The sequence below is a fragment of the Quercus lobata genome, chromosome 4 (assembly GCF_001633185.2).
Source record: "Quercus lobata isolate SW786 chromosome 4, ValleyOak3.0 Primary Assembly, whole genome shotgun sequence".
NCBI classification, from domain to species: domain Eukaryota; kingdom Viridiplantae; phylum Streptophyta; class Magnoliopsida; order Fagales; family Fagaceae; genus Quercus; species Quercus lobata.
In genome coordinates, this window is record NC_044907.1 from 63,307,520 (window position 1) to 63,319,829 (window position 12,310).

General features: G+C 32.0%; 2 protein-coding genes across 3 annotated transcripts; both read left to right on the forward strand.

Moving 5' to 3' along the window:
* The first annotated feature begins 2,757 nt into the window (after positions 1-2,757).
* On the forward strand, positions 2,758-8,090 carry LOC115986671 (anthocyanidin 3-O-glucosyltransferase 2-like). Of its 2 annotated transcripts, XM_031109905.1 has the most exons (2): positions 2,758-3,155; positions 6,792-8,090. In XM_031109905.1, the coding sequence occupies exons 1-2, from the start codon at positions 2,844-2,846 to the stop codon at positions 7,926-7,928; spliced, it is 1,449 nt and encodes a 482-aa protein (XP_030965765.1). In that variant the 5' UTR covers positions 2,758-2,843; the 3' UTR covers positions 7,929-8,090. The 2 variants fall into 2 exon arrangements, with proteins under 2 accessions (XP_030965765.1, XP_030965763.1); XM_031109903.1 differs by lacking the exon at positions 2,758-3,155 and having other exon boundaries at positions 6,362-8,090.
* A 167-nt stretch (positions 8,091-8,257) lies between these two features.
* Positions 8,258-11,041, forward strand: LOC115986672 (proline-rich receptor-like protein kinase PERK8). The gene is made up of 3 exons (XM_031109906.1): positions 8,258-9,148; positions 9,245-10,012; positions 10,793-11,041. Exons 1-3 carry the CDS (start codon positions 9,064-9,066, stop codon positions 10,822-10,824), a joined length of 885 nt encoding a protein of 294 aa, XP_030965766.1. The 5' UTR covers positions 8,258-9,063; the 3' UTR covers positions 10,825-11,041.
* Positions 11,042-12,310: the final 1,269 nt, after the last annotated feature.

The window sequence follows — 12,310 nt, forward strand, 5'->3', positions numbered from 1 at the left end:
GCTTGCTCACTTCCAATTCCAAATGCTATAGACTAAAAATTATCATTTCAAGTCCTAACTTGTTATTCAGCCAAAAAAAAAAAAGTCCTAACTTGTTAGAGACTAACAGTTATCACTTTAATTTATTGTACTAAAAGACGTCGTTTTAAAGTTTATTGTAGATTCAAAATAACCATTTTAAGTTGTTAAGGAATATATTATAAAACTACTATTGTAAATATATTGGGAGTTAAAATAACTCGTGGATAAGTTTATGAGTTAAAATTTAAATTTCAGGAGTTTTTAAATTTAAAAAAAAAAAAAAAAAAAAAAAAAAAAAACCCTTAAGTTGTCACTTTATTAAGCTGGCCCAAATGTGCATAGAATCGTCATTGGTTTAGTTACTTCAATTTAGACATGGCAAAATGGGTGGGTCGGGTCGGGTCAATCGGGTTTGCGAGTCAAATGGATCATGGGTCAAAATAGGTAATTTTTAAACAGGTTAATCAGATTACGGGTTGGGTCGGGTCAACCCGTATTTTTCAAACAAATTTTTTTTTTTTTCAATTACAAAAACAAATCAATGACAACCTGTTTAGAGAGAATGATTAAAATCAGTTAAGCAAATGAATTGCACTTAATGCCACTTATTAATATCCTTTCAATTCTGACAATTTTGACCTTTGAGAATAACAAAAATTATTTATAGTCATAAATTAATGGTGGAAAAAGTTTTCAATGTTAATAGTTCACTGTCAAAATGCATATAATTACAAGTTTACAACTTCAATAAAGAGATAGATCTTAAAACTAACAAAACAAGTAAGCCAGCAAAGTAGCAAGTTATCGGTTTTTTTAAGTGCACATGTTCCTGTTGCATTTAAAATAAGGGAAATGCTAACGAGTGCCCTTAGGGCACTGGTTAAGAATTTGGTTAAAGAAAGTTTTGATATCACTTTTATGAGAAATAAAAAAAACTGTTAAAATATTAATTACTTTTTTTTTCCCATAAAAACTTTTTTTAACTGGATTCTTAACCAATGCCCTAAGGACACTTGTTAGCATGACCCTTAAAATAATAGTAAAGTTAGATTACTTAGAAAGATAAACTAAACAAAAAAAGATTTAAAAATAAACATAACATATTAAATAAAGAAGAATAAGTAAATATTTTATAAGAATTACATCTCAATCTCAATCTACTCAACATTGGTAGCAGATTTTGTACTGTAAATATTCATACTTGCAAATTGTAGTTCAAATTAGTCAATTTCATCAACATCTTTATTTACAATATAATATTTTAATATAATTTAATATACCATGAAAGTAAATCAATAAAGAATTAAAATTATATAATTATGATTATAAAAAAATTTAATTACCTTCAAATCGTTATAGCTAACTTTTAGCGGAGGAAGTGAGGAACTCAACTTTCAGGTTTCACCGTTTCAGCCTTTCAGGTTTGTTTGTATACTTGTATAATTGTATTGTGTTTGTGCATTTTGTGCTTTAGGCCTTTAGCTTTGGACAGTGGAGTGAATTGAGTGATGGACTACAGCTAGCAGGCAGATGAGATATATATATATATATATATATATATATATTTTAATGGTTGTGACTTGTGACTGACAGCCTTGTCCAGCATTGTGATAAACATTGAATATATTATTATTAGTTTTGATAATTTGTACTTTATGTAGATAGTATTATGACATAATTAAAAAAGAATTAATGATTTTTTTGGTGACGTCACAAGTTATTCGGATTTGGTTGGGTTGATCTGTAAAAAAATCGGGTTGGGTCATACTGGTCAACCTATTTTTGTTTCGGGTCAAAAAAATTAGATTCAGATTAGGTATGTTAGAAAATTCTGACATATATTGCCATGTCTACTTCAATTAGTGAACCTTTTTATTATCGAATAAAAATTTTAAGGTTTGAAGTTAAATATTACCTATCTTAAAATCCAATTGATGTTTTATTATAATAATAAGGAGTAATTATTGAGATTCAAAATTCACCTATACTAGAATTTATTTAGATATCGTTTATTATTGAAAACTAAAAATATTATAGTAAAATAATTTTTAAATGGGTGAATAGTACTATAAGATCCAATTTTAGTAAAAAATTTTACTAAATTAGACAACTTATAAGTCTCATAAACAATACACAAAACCTATTAACTAAGATGCAAACCCACTAAAATTTCATTTCAACGCAATCCAAACTCTCCCAATAGTAGTTATTGTCTCGACGTAATGATTGAATACAATTATCATAGAATAGAACGAAATTATAAATAGATATTCTATTGTATAAAATAATAAATTAAAATAAAAGTCCCACAGATTTGTCAGTTTTCGTACCCTTTCAGGTCGCAATTGATTAGCTGGCGTGCATGCACCTAGGACCAATTATCTAAAAAGAAAAAAGAGTTTATTAATGTTCTATATATTAATTTTTTTTTGAAATTTTTTTTTATGAATTGAAAATTTAATGATAATTTTTTTAATTTTTGAAAAAATTATTTTTAAAAATAAAAAATTTAATATGTACTTTAAACACACATATTAACCAAATCCAAAGAAAAAAAATAGTCCAACAATAATTGTACAGATTTAGATGCCGTCCACAAGTGAGTCAAATATTTTGTCTTCTATACTTTTCCTTCGTTAAAATATATGGTTGATCTTTAAACTTATTTTACTAAAGTGATGGTTAAAAAGAAATTATTTATTTTTGTTCCTTTAATTTTTCCCTTTCATTTTGTATACATATATGAAGAAAAGGAAAGGACGAACATTAGGTGAAAAGAAAACTTAAAGCTACTAGTAACAAGCGAGTGAGGTGAGATCAAGATGAAGAGAGCAGAGCTTGTGTTCATCCCTGCTCCGGGAATAGGTCACCTTGTTTCCAAAATATTGTTTGCAAAACAATTACTTGACCAAGATAACCGTTTCTCAATCACTGTTCTTATTATAAAGCGAGCCTATGGAACCAACATGGATGCATACATTCACTCACTTGTTGCCTCAGAGAGCCGTATAAAGCTTATACATCTTCCTCAGGTAGACCCTCCTCCTCAAGAGCTTTACCTAAGGTCTGTTGAAAAATATATTGCTGATTTAATAGAAAGCCACAAAACCCATGTCAAAGAAGCTATCATCAACCAAGTGTTACCCAATTCAAGTTCAATTCCAATTCCAACTGCTATAGACTAAAAATTATCATTTCAAGTCCTAACTTGTTATTCAGCCAAAAAAAAAAAAAAAAAAGTCCTAACTTGTTAGAGACTAACAGTTATCACTTTAATTTATTGTACTAAAAGACGTCGTTTTAAAGTTTATTGTAGATTCAAAATAACCATTTTAAGTTGTTAAGGAATATATTATAAAACTACTATTGTAAATATATTGGGAGGCTAAATAACTCGTGGATAAGTTTATGAGTTAAAATTTAAATTTCATGGGAAAAAAAAAAAACCTTAAGTTGTCACTTTATTAAGCTGGCCCAAATGTGCATAGAATCGTCATTGGTTTAGTTACTTCAATTTAGACATGGCAAAATGGGTGGGTCGGGTCGGATCAATCGGGTTTGCGAGTCAAATGGATCACGGATCAAAACAGGTAATTTTTAAACGGGTCAATCAGATTATGGGTTAGGTCGGGTCAACCCGTATTTTTCAAACAATTTTTTTTTTTTCAATTACAAAAACAAATCAATGACAACCTGTTTAGAGAGAATGATTAAAATCAGTTAAGCAAATGAATTGCACTTAATGCCACTTATTAATATCCTTCCAATTCTGACAATTTTGACCTTTGAGAATAACAAAAATTATTTATAGTCATAAATTAATAATGGAAAAAGTCTTCAATGTTAATAGTTCACTGTCAAAATGCATATAATTACAAGTTTACAACTTCAATAAAGAGATAGATCTTAAAACTAACAAAACAAGTAAGCCAGCAAAGTAGCAAGTTATCGGTCTTTTTAAGTGCACATGTTCCTGTTGCATTTAAAATAAGGGAAATGCTAACGAGTGCCCTTAGGGCACTGGTTAAGAATTTGGTTAAAGAAAGTTTTGATATCACTTTTATGGAAAATGAAAAAAACTGTTAAAATATTAATTACTTTTTTTTCCCATAAAAATTTTCTTTAACTGAATTCTTAACTGGTACCCTAAGGGCACTCGTTAGTATGACCCTTAAAATAATAGTAAAGTTAGATTACTTAGAAATATAAACTAAACAAAAAAAGATTTAAAAATAAACATAACATATTAAATAAAGAAGAATAAGTAAATATTTTACAAGAATTACATCTCAAACTCAATCTACTCAACGTTGGTAGCAGATTCTGCACTGTAAATATTCATACTTGCAAATTGTAGCTTAAGTTGGCCAATTTCGTTAGCATCTTTATTTACAATACAATATTTTAATATAACTTAATATACCATGAAAGCAAATCAATAAAGAATTAAAATTATATAATTATGATTATAAAAAAATTTAATTCCCTTCAAATCTTTGTAGCCAACTTTTAGCGGAGGAAGTGAGGAACTCAACTTTCGGGTTTCACCGTTTGAGCCTTTCAGGTTTGTTTGTATACTTGTATGATTGTATTGTGTTTGTGCATTTTGTGCTTTGGGCCTTTAGCTTTGGACAGTGGAGTGAATTGAGTGATGGACTACAGCTAGCAAGCAGATGAAAGATATATATATATATATATATATATATATATATTTATATATTTTTTTTAATGGTTGTAAGTTGTGAATGACAGCCTTGTCCCGTTGGCCCTTGTGTTGTGAATTGTGATGTCTTGTGAAATAAATATTGACTGACCCGTGATGTCCTGTGAATTGTGATTTCATAATTAGCAAGCACAGTAGGCAGTAGCACTGAAGCTCCTCTTAATTATTGTGATAAACACTGAATACATTATTATTAGTTTTGGTAATTTGTACTTTATGCAGATAGTATCATGACATAATTAAAAAAAATTAGTGATTTTTTTTTTAACGGGTGAGGTCATAGGTTATTCGGATCTGGTTAGGTTGATTTGTAAAAAAATCGGGTTGGGTCACTGGTCAACCCATTTTTGTTTCGGGTCAAAAAAATTGGATTCAGATCAGGGATTTTTCGAATTAGGTCGGGTTAGAAAATTCTAACATGAATTGTCATGTCTACTTCAATTAGTGAACCTTTTTATTATCGAATAAAAATTTTAAGGTTTGAAGTTAAATATTACCTATCCTAAAATTCAATTGATGTTTTATTATTATAATAATAAGGAGTAATTATTGAGATTCAAAATTCACCTATATTAGAATTTATTTAGATATCGCTTATTACTGAAAACTAAAAACATTATAGTAAAATAATTTTTAAATGTGTGAATAGTATTATAAGACCCAATTTTAATAAAAAATTTTACTAAATTAGACAACTTATAAGTCTCATAAACGATACACAAAACCTATTGATTAAAGCTGCGTTTGGATTGCGCTGAAAACCAGCGCGTTTGTGTTTTTCAACTTTTTTTTTTTACACGTTTTTTAGATTTGCGGTTACTGTTCATGTACTGTTCAATGAAAAGTAATCGTAAATTTTGACTTTTCAAACTTTTTTCAGTCAATCAGTGTATATCGTGTACTGTTTACAGACCCACAAATTTCATTTTTAACAACTTTTTCATTAAAAATGAATTCCATGATACTATTCACACATTTAAAAATTATTTTATTATAGTATTTTTCAATTTTTAATTTTAATTTTTAGTTTTTAACGATATCTAAACGGACTCTAAGATGCAAACGCACTCAAATTTGATTTGAACGCTATCCAAACTCTCTCCCAATTGTAGTTATTGTCTCGACGTAATGATTGAATACAATTATCATAGAATAGAACGAAATTATAAACAGATATTCTATTGTATAAAATAATAAATTAAAGTAAAAGTCTCACAGATTTGTCAGTTTTCGTACCCTTTCAGGTCACAATTGATTAGCTGGCGTGCTTGCATCTAGGACCAATTATTAAAAAGAAAAAGACTTTTATTAATTTGCGCCATATATTAATTTTTATTTTTAAAAAAATTTTAAGAATTAAAAAAATAATGATAATTTTTTTAATTTTTAAAAAATATTTTTAAAAATAAAAATTTTAATATATACTCTAATGACACACATTAATCAGACCCAAACAAAAAAAATGGTCCAACAATAATTGTACAGATTTAGATGCCGTCCACAAGTGAGTCAAATCTTTTGTCTTCTAAAATGTAATACTTTTCCTTCGTTAAAATATATGGTTGATCTTTAAACTTATTTTACTAAAGTGATGGTTAAAAAGAAATTATTTATTTTTGTTCCTTTAATTTTTCCCTTTCATTTTGTATACATATATGAAGAAAAGGAAAGGACGAACATTAGGTGAAAAGAAAACTTAAAGCTACTAGTAACAGGCGAGTGAGGTGAGATCAAGATGAAGAGAGCAGAGCTTGTGTTCATCCCTGCTCCGGGAATAGGTCACCTTGTTTCCAAAATATTGTTTGCAAAACAATTACTTGACCAAGATAACCGTTTCTCAATCACTGTTCTTATTATAAAGCGAGCCTATGGAACCAACATGGATGCATACATTCACTCACTTGTTGCCTCAGAGAGCCGTATAAAGCTTATACATCTTCCTCAGGTAGACCCTCCTCCTCAAGAGCTTTACCTAAGGTCTGTTGAAAAATATATTGCTGATTTAATAGAAAGCCACAAAACCCATGTCAAAGAAGCTATCATCAACCAAGTGTTACCCAATTCAAGTTCAATTCCACTTGCTGGGTTGGTGGTTGATATGTTTTGTACAGCCATGATTGATGTAGCACATGAACTTGGTGTACCATCTTATGTGTTCTTTACTTCTAGTGCAGCCTTTCTTGGCTTCATGTTCTACCTTCCAAAACGGTATGACCAACTGGGCACTGAGTTTGGAGAATCAGATCATGAATCAGACATACCGAGTTATGTGAACCCGGTTCCTACAAGTGTCTTGCCTTCATTTGTGTTCAATAAGGAAGGTGGGCACGCTTGCATGGTAAACCATGGAAGAAAGTTTAAGGAGGCAAAGGGTATTATTGTCAATACGTTTTTGGAGCTCGAATCCCACGCGATAAGCTCAGTTTTAGACCATGAAATACCTCCTGTTTACACGCTGGGGCCTTTGATTAAGCTCAAGAGTCAGACTGATTTTAGTCTTGGGGTCATTAATCAAGCTCAACATGAGAAGATCATGAAATGGCTTGATGATCAGCCTCAATCTTCGGTGGTGTTCCTATGTTTTGGAAGCATGGGCAGCTTTGGTGCATCCCAATTGAAAGAGATTGCACTTGGGCTCGAGCAAAGTGGCCACAGGTTCTTATGGTCCATACGTTGTGCATCCTCAGATGATAAGTTTGCAGCACCTAAAGATTGTATGAATCTTGAGGATGTCTTGCCACAAGGTTTTTTGGGAAGGACAAGCGAAATTGGAATGATATGTGGGTGGGCCCCACAAGTGGAGGTCTTGGCCCACAAAGCTACAGGAGCGTTTGTGTCACATTGTGGATGGAACTCAACCTTGGAGAGTTTATGGTATGGTGTACCTATTGCCACATGGCCAATTTATGCAGAACAACAAATTAATGCTTTTGAGATGGTGAGGGATTTGGGGTTAGCCGTGGAGTTGAGATTGGATTATAGAGTTGGTGGTGAGGTTGTGATGGCTGAGGAAATTAAGAAAGCAGTGGAATGTGTGATGCAAGGTGATAGTGAGGTGAGGAAAAGGGTCAAAGAGATTAGTGAAAAGAGTAGGAAGGCAGTGATGAATGGTGGATCTTCATCTGCTTCTCTTGGACGGTTGATTGAGGATATATCCAGAAACATGGTGCTTGAGGAGAAGTGAAATTTATGCATCTTTAGATTATTAGTGGTTTGTTTTGTGAGTACCAGTGCATTTTATCTTATATGTGTATACTGTTGTGAGTACTATGTCAAATTAGATATTTGAGACAGTTGCCCAACATCTATCATAAGTAGTGCATACATTTAGCTGATGATTGATTAACTTTTTGTCTTCGATCTTCAATGATTGCCCACGGGTGAAGATGTTATGGTGGATGATTAATTAATTTTCGCTGTATTTTCTTGTTTAGCCTTGCAAATTTCAATTACACTAGGCTTTTGTGCTTAACACTTTTCCTGGTAGAAGCCATATGATTCCAAGTTTATAAATGATTAATAGTCAATAAAAAATTGACAACCAAAAAAAAATTATCCATGATAATTTCTGTATGCTTCTTAGCGAAAAAAATTCCATTGTCGACACTGAGCATTATGTACACATATTGGAGATTTGAATGTTGATTATGCAATCCTAAATGAAAAGCGAAATGTTTTGAAATGCTTATGATGTAATTACTGTATGAAGTGATGAGTGAGCATGCTTATGATAGCATCTCCATCATTGTGCTGTCTTGGAACCATGCTCCATATAAGCAATTTAGGATGCATTTTAATTTTATGTAGGGCACTGTTACAAAATGGAAGGAACCAAATTAAATGTGAAGACCAGAAATAATATTTGTCTTAAAATTAGGTCTCTTTGAGTGTAAAACAAGCAAAACAAAAGTGTAGAAAACTTCAAGTAGTTTTTTTATTTTATTTTTTGTTCTCTTTTCATTTTCCTCTTCCGCCAAGCAAGAATATATTCTAAACAAAATTGAAGGAGAAAATAAATTCAGTAATACACCTCTCTAGAGAGACATTCATCTTACACCTTTATCCTCTCTGCATATGTAACCTTGCAAATCCGTTACAATGTGACAGTATAAAGCAGTGACAAAGGAATCAACTTTTTTTTTTTTCTGTGTTTGATAATTTCACTTTTTAGCCATAGAGTTAGCATTCTCCTTTTCCTATTAGCCATAATGGTTCTATATCAATCGCCAAATGTTTGTATAGATGGTGTCAGAGGCAGGAAAACCACACACACTGGAAGTTCTGGGTGTTTTGGCTAGGATTCGACTGGCTATTCAATTATGGTTTCAAGAATAGCTTGTATGGGATTCAGTATTTTTATGCTACACATCTCTATTTACACTACCACACTCATTACTCTAAGTGGTAAACATTGTTTTCTAGTCCTACTGTCCTAGTGGTAAGTTACTGACAGTTGAAAAATAAAATTGTATAACAAGTTTATGTTTTGTTATATTGCAGAGGCAAAAAGTCATGCACAAATGTTGAAATTCCACGAATTGGTGAAGAAGCTAAAAGCACGAAGCAGCTTGGATGTTGTTCCTCCATTGGATTCTTCAGATGCTGAATTATTTGGCATAAACTCTCCCTTCTCTATACCACCTTTTGAGACACTAGCACCAGCTCCATTGCCCGAAAAAACTCCTCCATTTTATGTAAATGCACCATTAACTCCAAAACCACCCTCTTCAACCACACCATATCCTATAATCTACATACCCTTACCCCCTCCTCCACCACCTTCAAAGCCCAATTTTCCTATCCAAAGCCCACCTCCAAGCATACCCGAAAGCATTTCTAGCCCACCGGCTTATTCCCCGGTCCCTAACCCACCAGAATATGTGCCTAGCCCACCTAGTAACAATCCTAGTCCACCCTATTTTGGGCCTAGCCCACCCAAACTTGTTCCAAGCCCACCAATCTATCTACCACCTCTAGTTTTCCCACCACCAACAGTACCACCACCTCCTCCACGTAAGGGGTCACAACTTGCTCAATGGTGTGTTGCTAAGCCAACGGTGCCTGATCCAATAATTCAAGAGGCCATGGACTATGCTTGTGGGTCTGGTGCAGACTGTAAGTCAATTCAGTCGAATGGGCCATGCTATCAACCAGATACTCTTCTGTCTCATGCTTCTTATGCTTTCAACAGCTACTGGCAGAACTCAAAGATTGGTGGAGGTACATGTGATTTTGGAGGGACGGCCATCCTGGTCACAGTGGATCCAAGTAAGTGGAACGTACATATTTTGAGTAATCTTAATTTTTGAACAATATTTTTCATAACTGTTGTTATATTACATTTTTATAAATGTGTTGAACAGTGATTATGCATATGCTGAACGGTTGTAAAAAAAAGTAATAAAATATGTCATTTATCTGAAATATCATTTCATTTTCTCAAAATTAAAAATCAGATAACAATGTCAAGATTGATGGGTACATAACTACATACAACACACTGCCAAATGCACTTTCCTTTTGGATGAATAATATGTGGTCCAAAGATAAGTCTGCCTTTGGTTGTATATGGGATACAAAAATCAAATTTGTCAGTTTCTCTACTGATTACAATACAAGTTACTTACCAAACAAAATATATGTATACAATTGACTACGCAGAGCATCTTGAGGATATGGTCTCCTGTACTTGGTAAATTGTCACCACATCACATGTCCTCATTATCTATTTAGTTCATTTCATGTGATGTGAGATTAAATTTCATGAGCATGGAATATGCCATTAAAAATTGTGGATTTCGGAGAGCACTGCTTGCTTCTGGATAGCCCTTTAAGTTCCTTAGCCACATGAAAATTAAAATTATGCTATATGGCTTGGAAGTAGCCATTAATTACGAATGTCTTACTTTCTTGTCCAGCAGAGTAAGTGACAAAGGAAGTTATTCACTTGACCCTACAGATAATATATTCCCTCTCTCAGAGACAGATGGTGTGTGCTTTCATATAATTGTCGCTACTAAGAAATAATTGTATGATACGCTGTGGCAGGTTTTGATGAGTGCCAATTCACCTACAATTGATTGCGGAAGAGTGGGGGCAATACTTGATTTTAGAGGCTATTAAGTAAAAGAAGAAGAAGAAGAAGAAATCTCTCTCGTAAACGAATTTTGCGTGTATGATGTGGATGTTGGCACTATGTATGCAATAGAGTTGTTGCGGTATATATCTTAATATGTTGTCACCTCCTTTTCATCCTTTTATATATGGAATATGCCCTTTGCATGTCCCAAATTTAAATCTTTTTACTAGCAAAAGTCTTGGTTCCTTCTGTCCGGTTTTTCTGTCTATGTGAATGTTTCTTTCTTTCCATTTTTCCCCTCCCCTGGTCGAACCAAAACAAACCTAATTAGATGCCTTTAGTTGTGCAAGCAAGATCTAGCTTTTAATGCGAAAAGGAAATCAATAGAGCACTTAATTCTAACAAATGCGTTTCTCAACAACAACAAAAATAATTCTAACAAATGCACAAAATTTTACTTTTATTTTTATTTTTTTATATAGTTACAATATATTAGTAATTTCGCAGCTTGAACATTTTTTCCCTGAACCCCCCAAACTCTTTATATATAGAAAAGTGTCAATTAAGTTAAAAGGCTCTTTGGCCACAAATCCACAAAAATTTACTTGGTTCAACATATAGATGAAAAACAAATATCATCTTTGAACTTTGATTTTACCGTTAATTTAGTACTTGTGCTTTTTTTTTTTAATAAACAATTTATTAGTACTTTATCTGAATTTAAAAAATTAACGTCTGGATTTTAGATAAAATTATTTCATTATAGTGTAATCAATTTAATAATATGCGACATTTCAAAATTACTGATAATGTGGTAAAATTATATTAAAATAATTTTCATGTTTACATATTAATAATTACTTAAAGAGCAAGTGAAAGGACCAAAATGATACTCATGTCAAAGTCTAAGGGAGATATGTGTTAAAAAAAATTATAATAAATAAAAATAACTAACTAAGGAGCACTTAAAGCCTCAAAATTCTAGGGGTGACAAAAGGGCAACTTGGATTAGTTTTGAATAAATTGTAATTACCTAATTATACATTCAAATACATAATTATAAACACCTAAAACATCCAAAATAACTAAAATACCTCACAAATACCAAAATGATTGAAATATCCTTGTAGCTTCCAAAATACCTTGAAACTTGCAAAATTACCAAAATACCCTCCAAAACCTTGAATACAATAACCAAAATACTCTTACATATCCAAGATGACCAACATAACCCTTTTATAACCTTGAAAATGACCAAAATGCCCCCTTAAACATAAACAATGAACAAAATACCTCCAAAGCTCTAAAATGATCAAAATACCCATGAGCCTCCAAAATGATTGAAAAACTCTTTATGTCATGACTCAAGCAAGCATTAGCCAATTTGTGTTATATCACAAAATGACTAGTCAAGTAATCATTGAGGCTCCTCATAATCATTTATATAACATAGTTTGACCTAATAAACATTCAAGGTGTGACTTAGC

What these genes read in the sequence shown, in the direction of transcription:
- LOC115986671 (XM_031109905.1), top strand. Translation starts at nt 2,844, where the DNA reads ATGAAGAGAGCAGAGCTTGTGTTCATCCCTGCTCCGGGAATAGGTCAC. An exon ending in TCAAAGAAGCTATCATCAAC is followed by an intron (nt 3,156 to 6,791) that starts CAAGTGTTACCC and finishes GCTATCATCAAC; the next exon opens with CAAGTGTTACCCAATTCAAG.
- LOC115986672 (XM_031109906.1), top strand. Translation starts at nt 9,064, where the DNA reads ATGGTTTCAAGAATAGCTTGTATGGGATTCAGTATTTTTATGCTACAC. An exon ending in CACACTCATTACTCTAAGTG is followed by an intron (nt 9,149 to 9,244) that starts GTAAACATTGTT and finishes GTTATATTGCAG; the next exon opens with AGGCAAAAAGTCATGCACAA. An exon ending in CCTGGTCACAGTGGATCCAA is followed by an intron (nt 10,013 to 10,792) that starts GTAAGTGGAACG and finishes ACGCTGTGGCAG; the next exon opens with GTTTTGATGAGTGCCAATTC.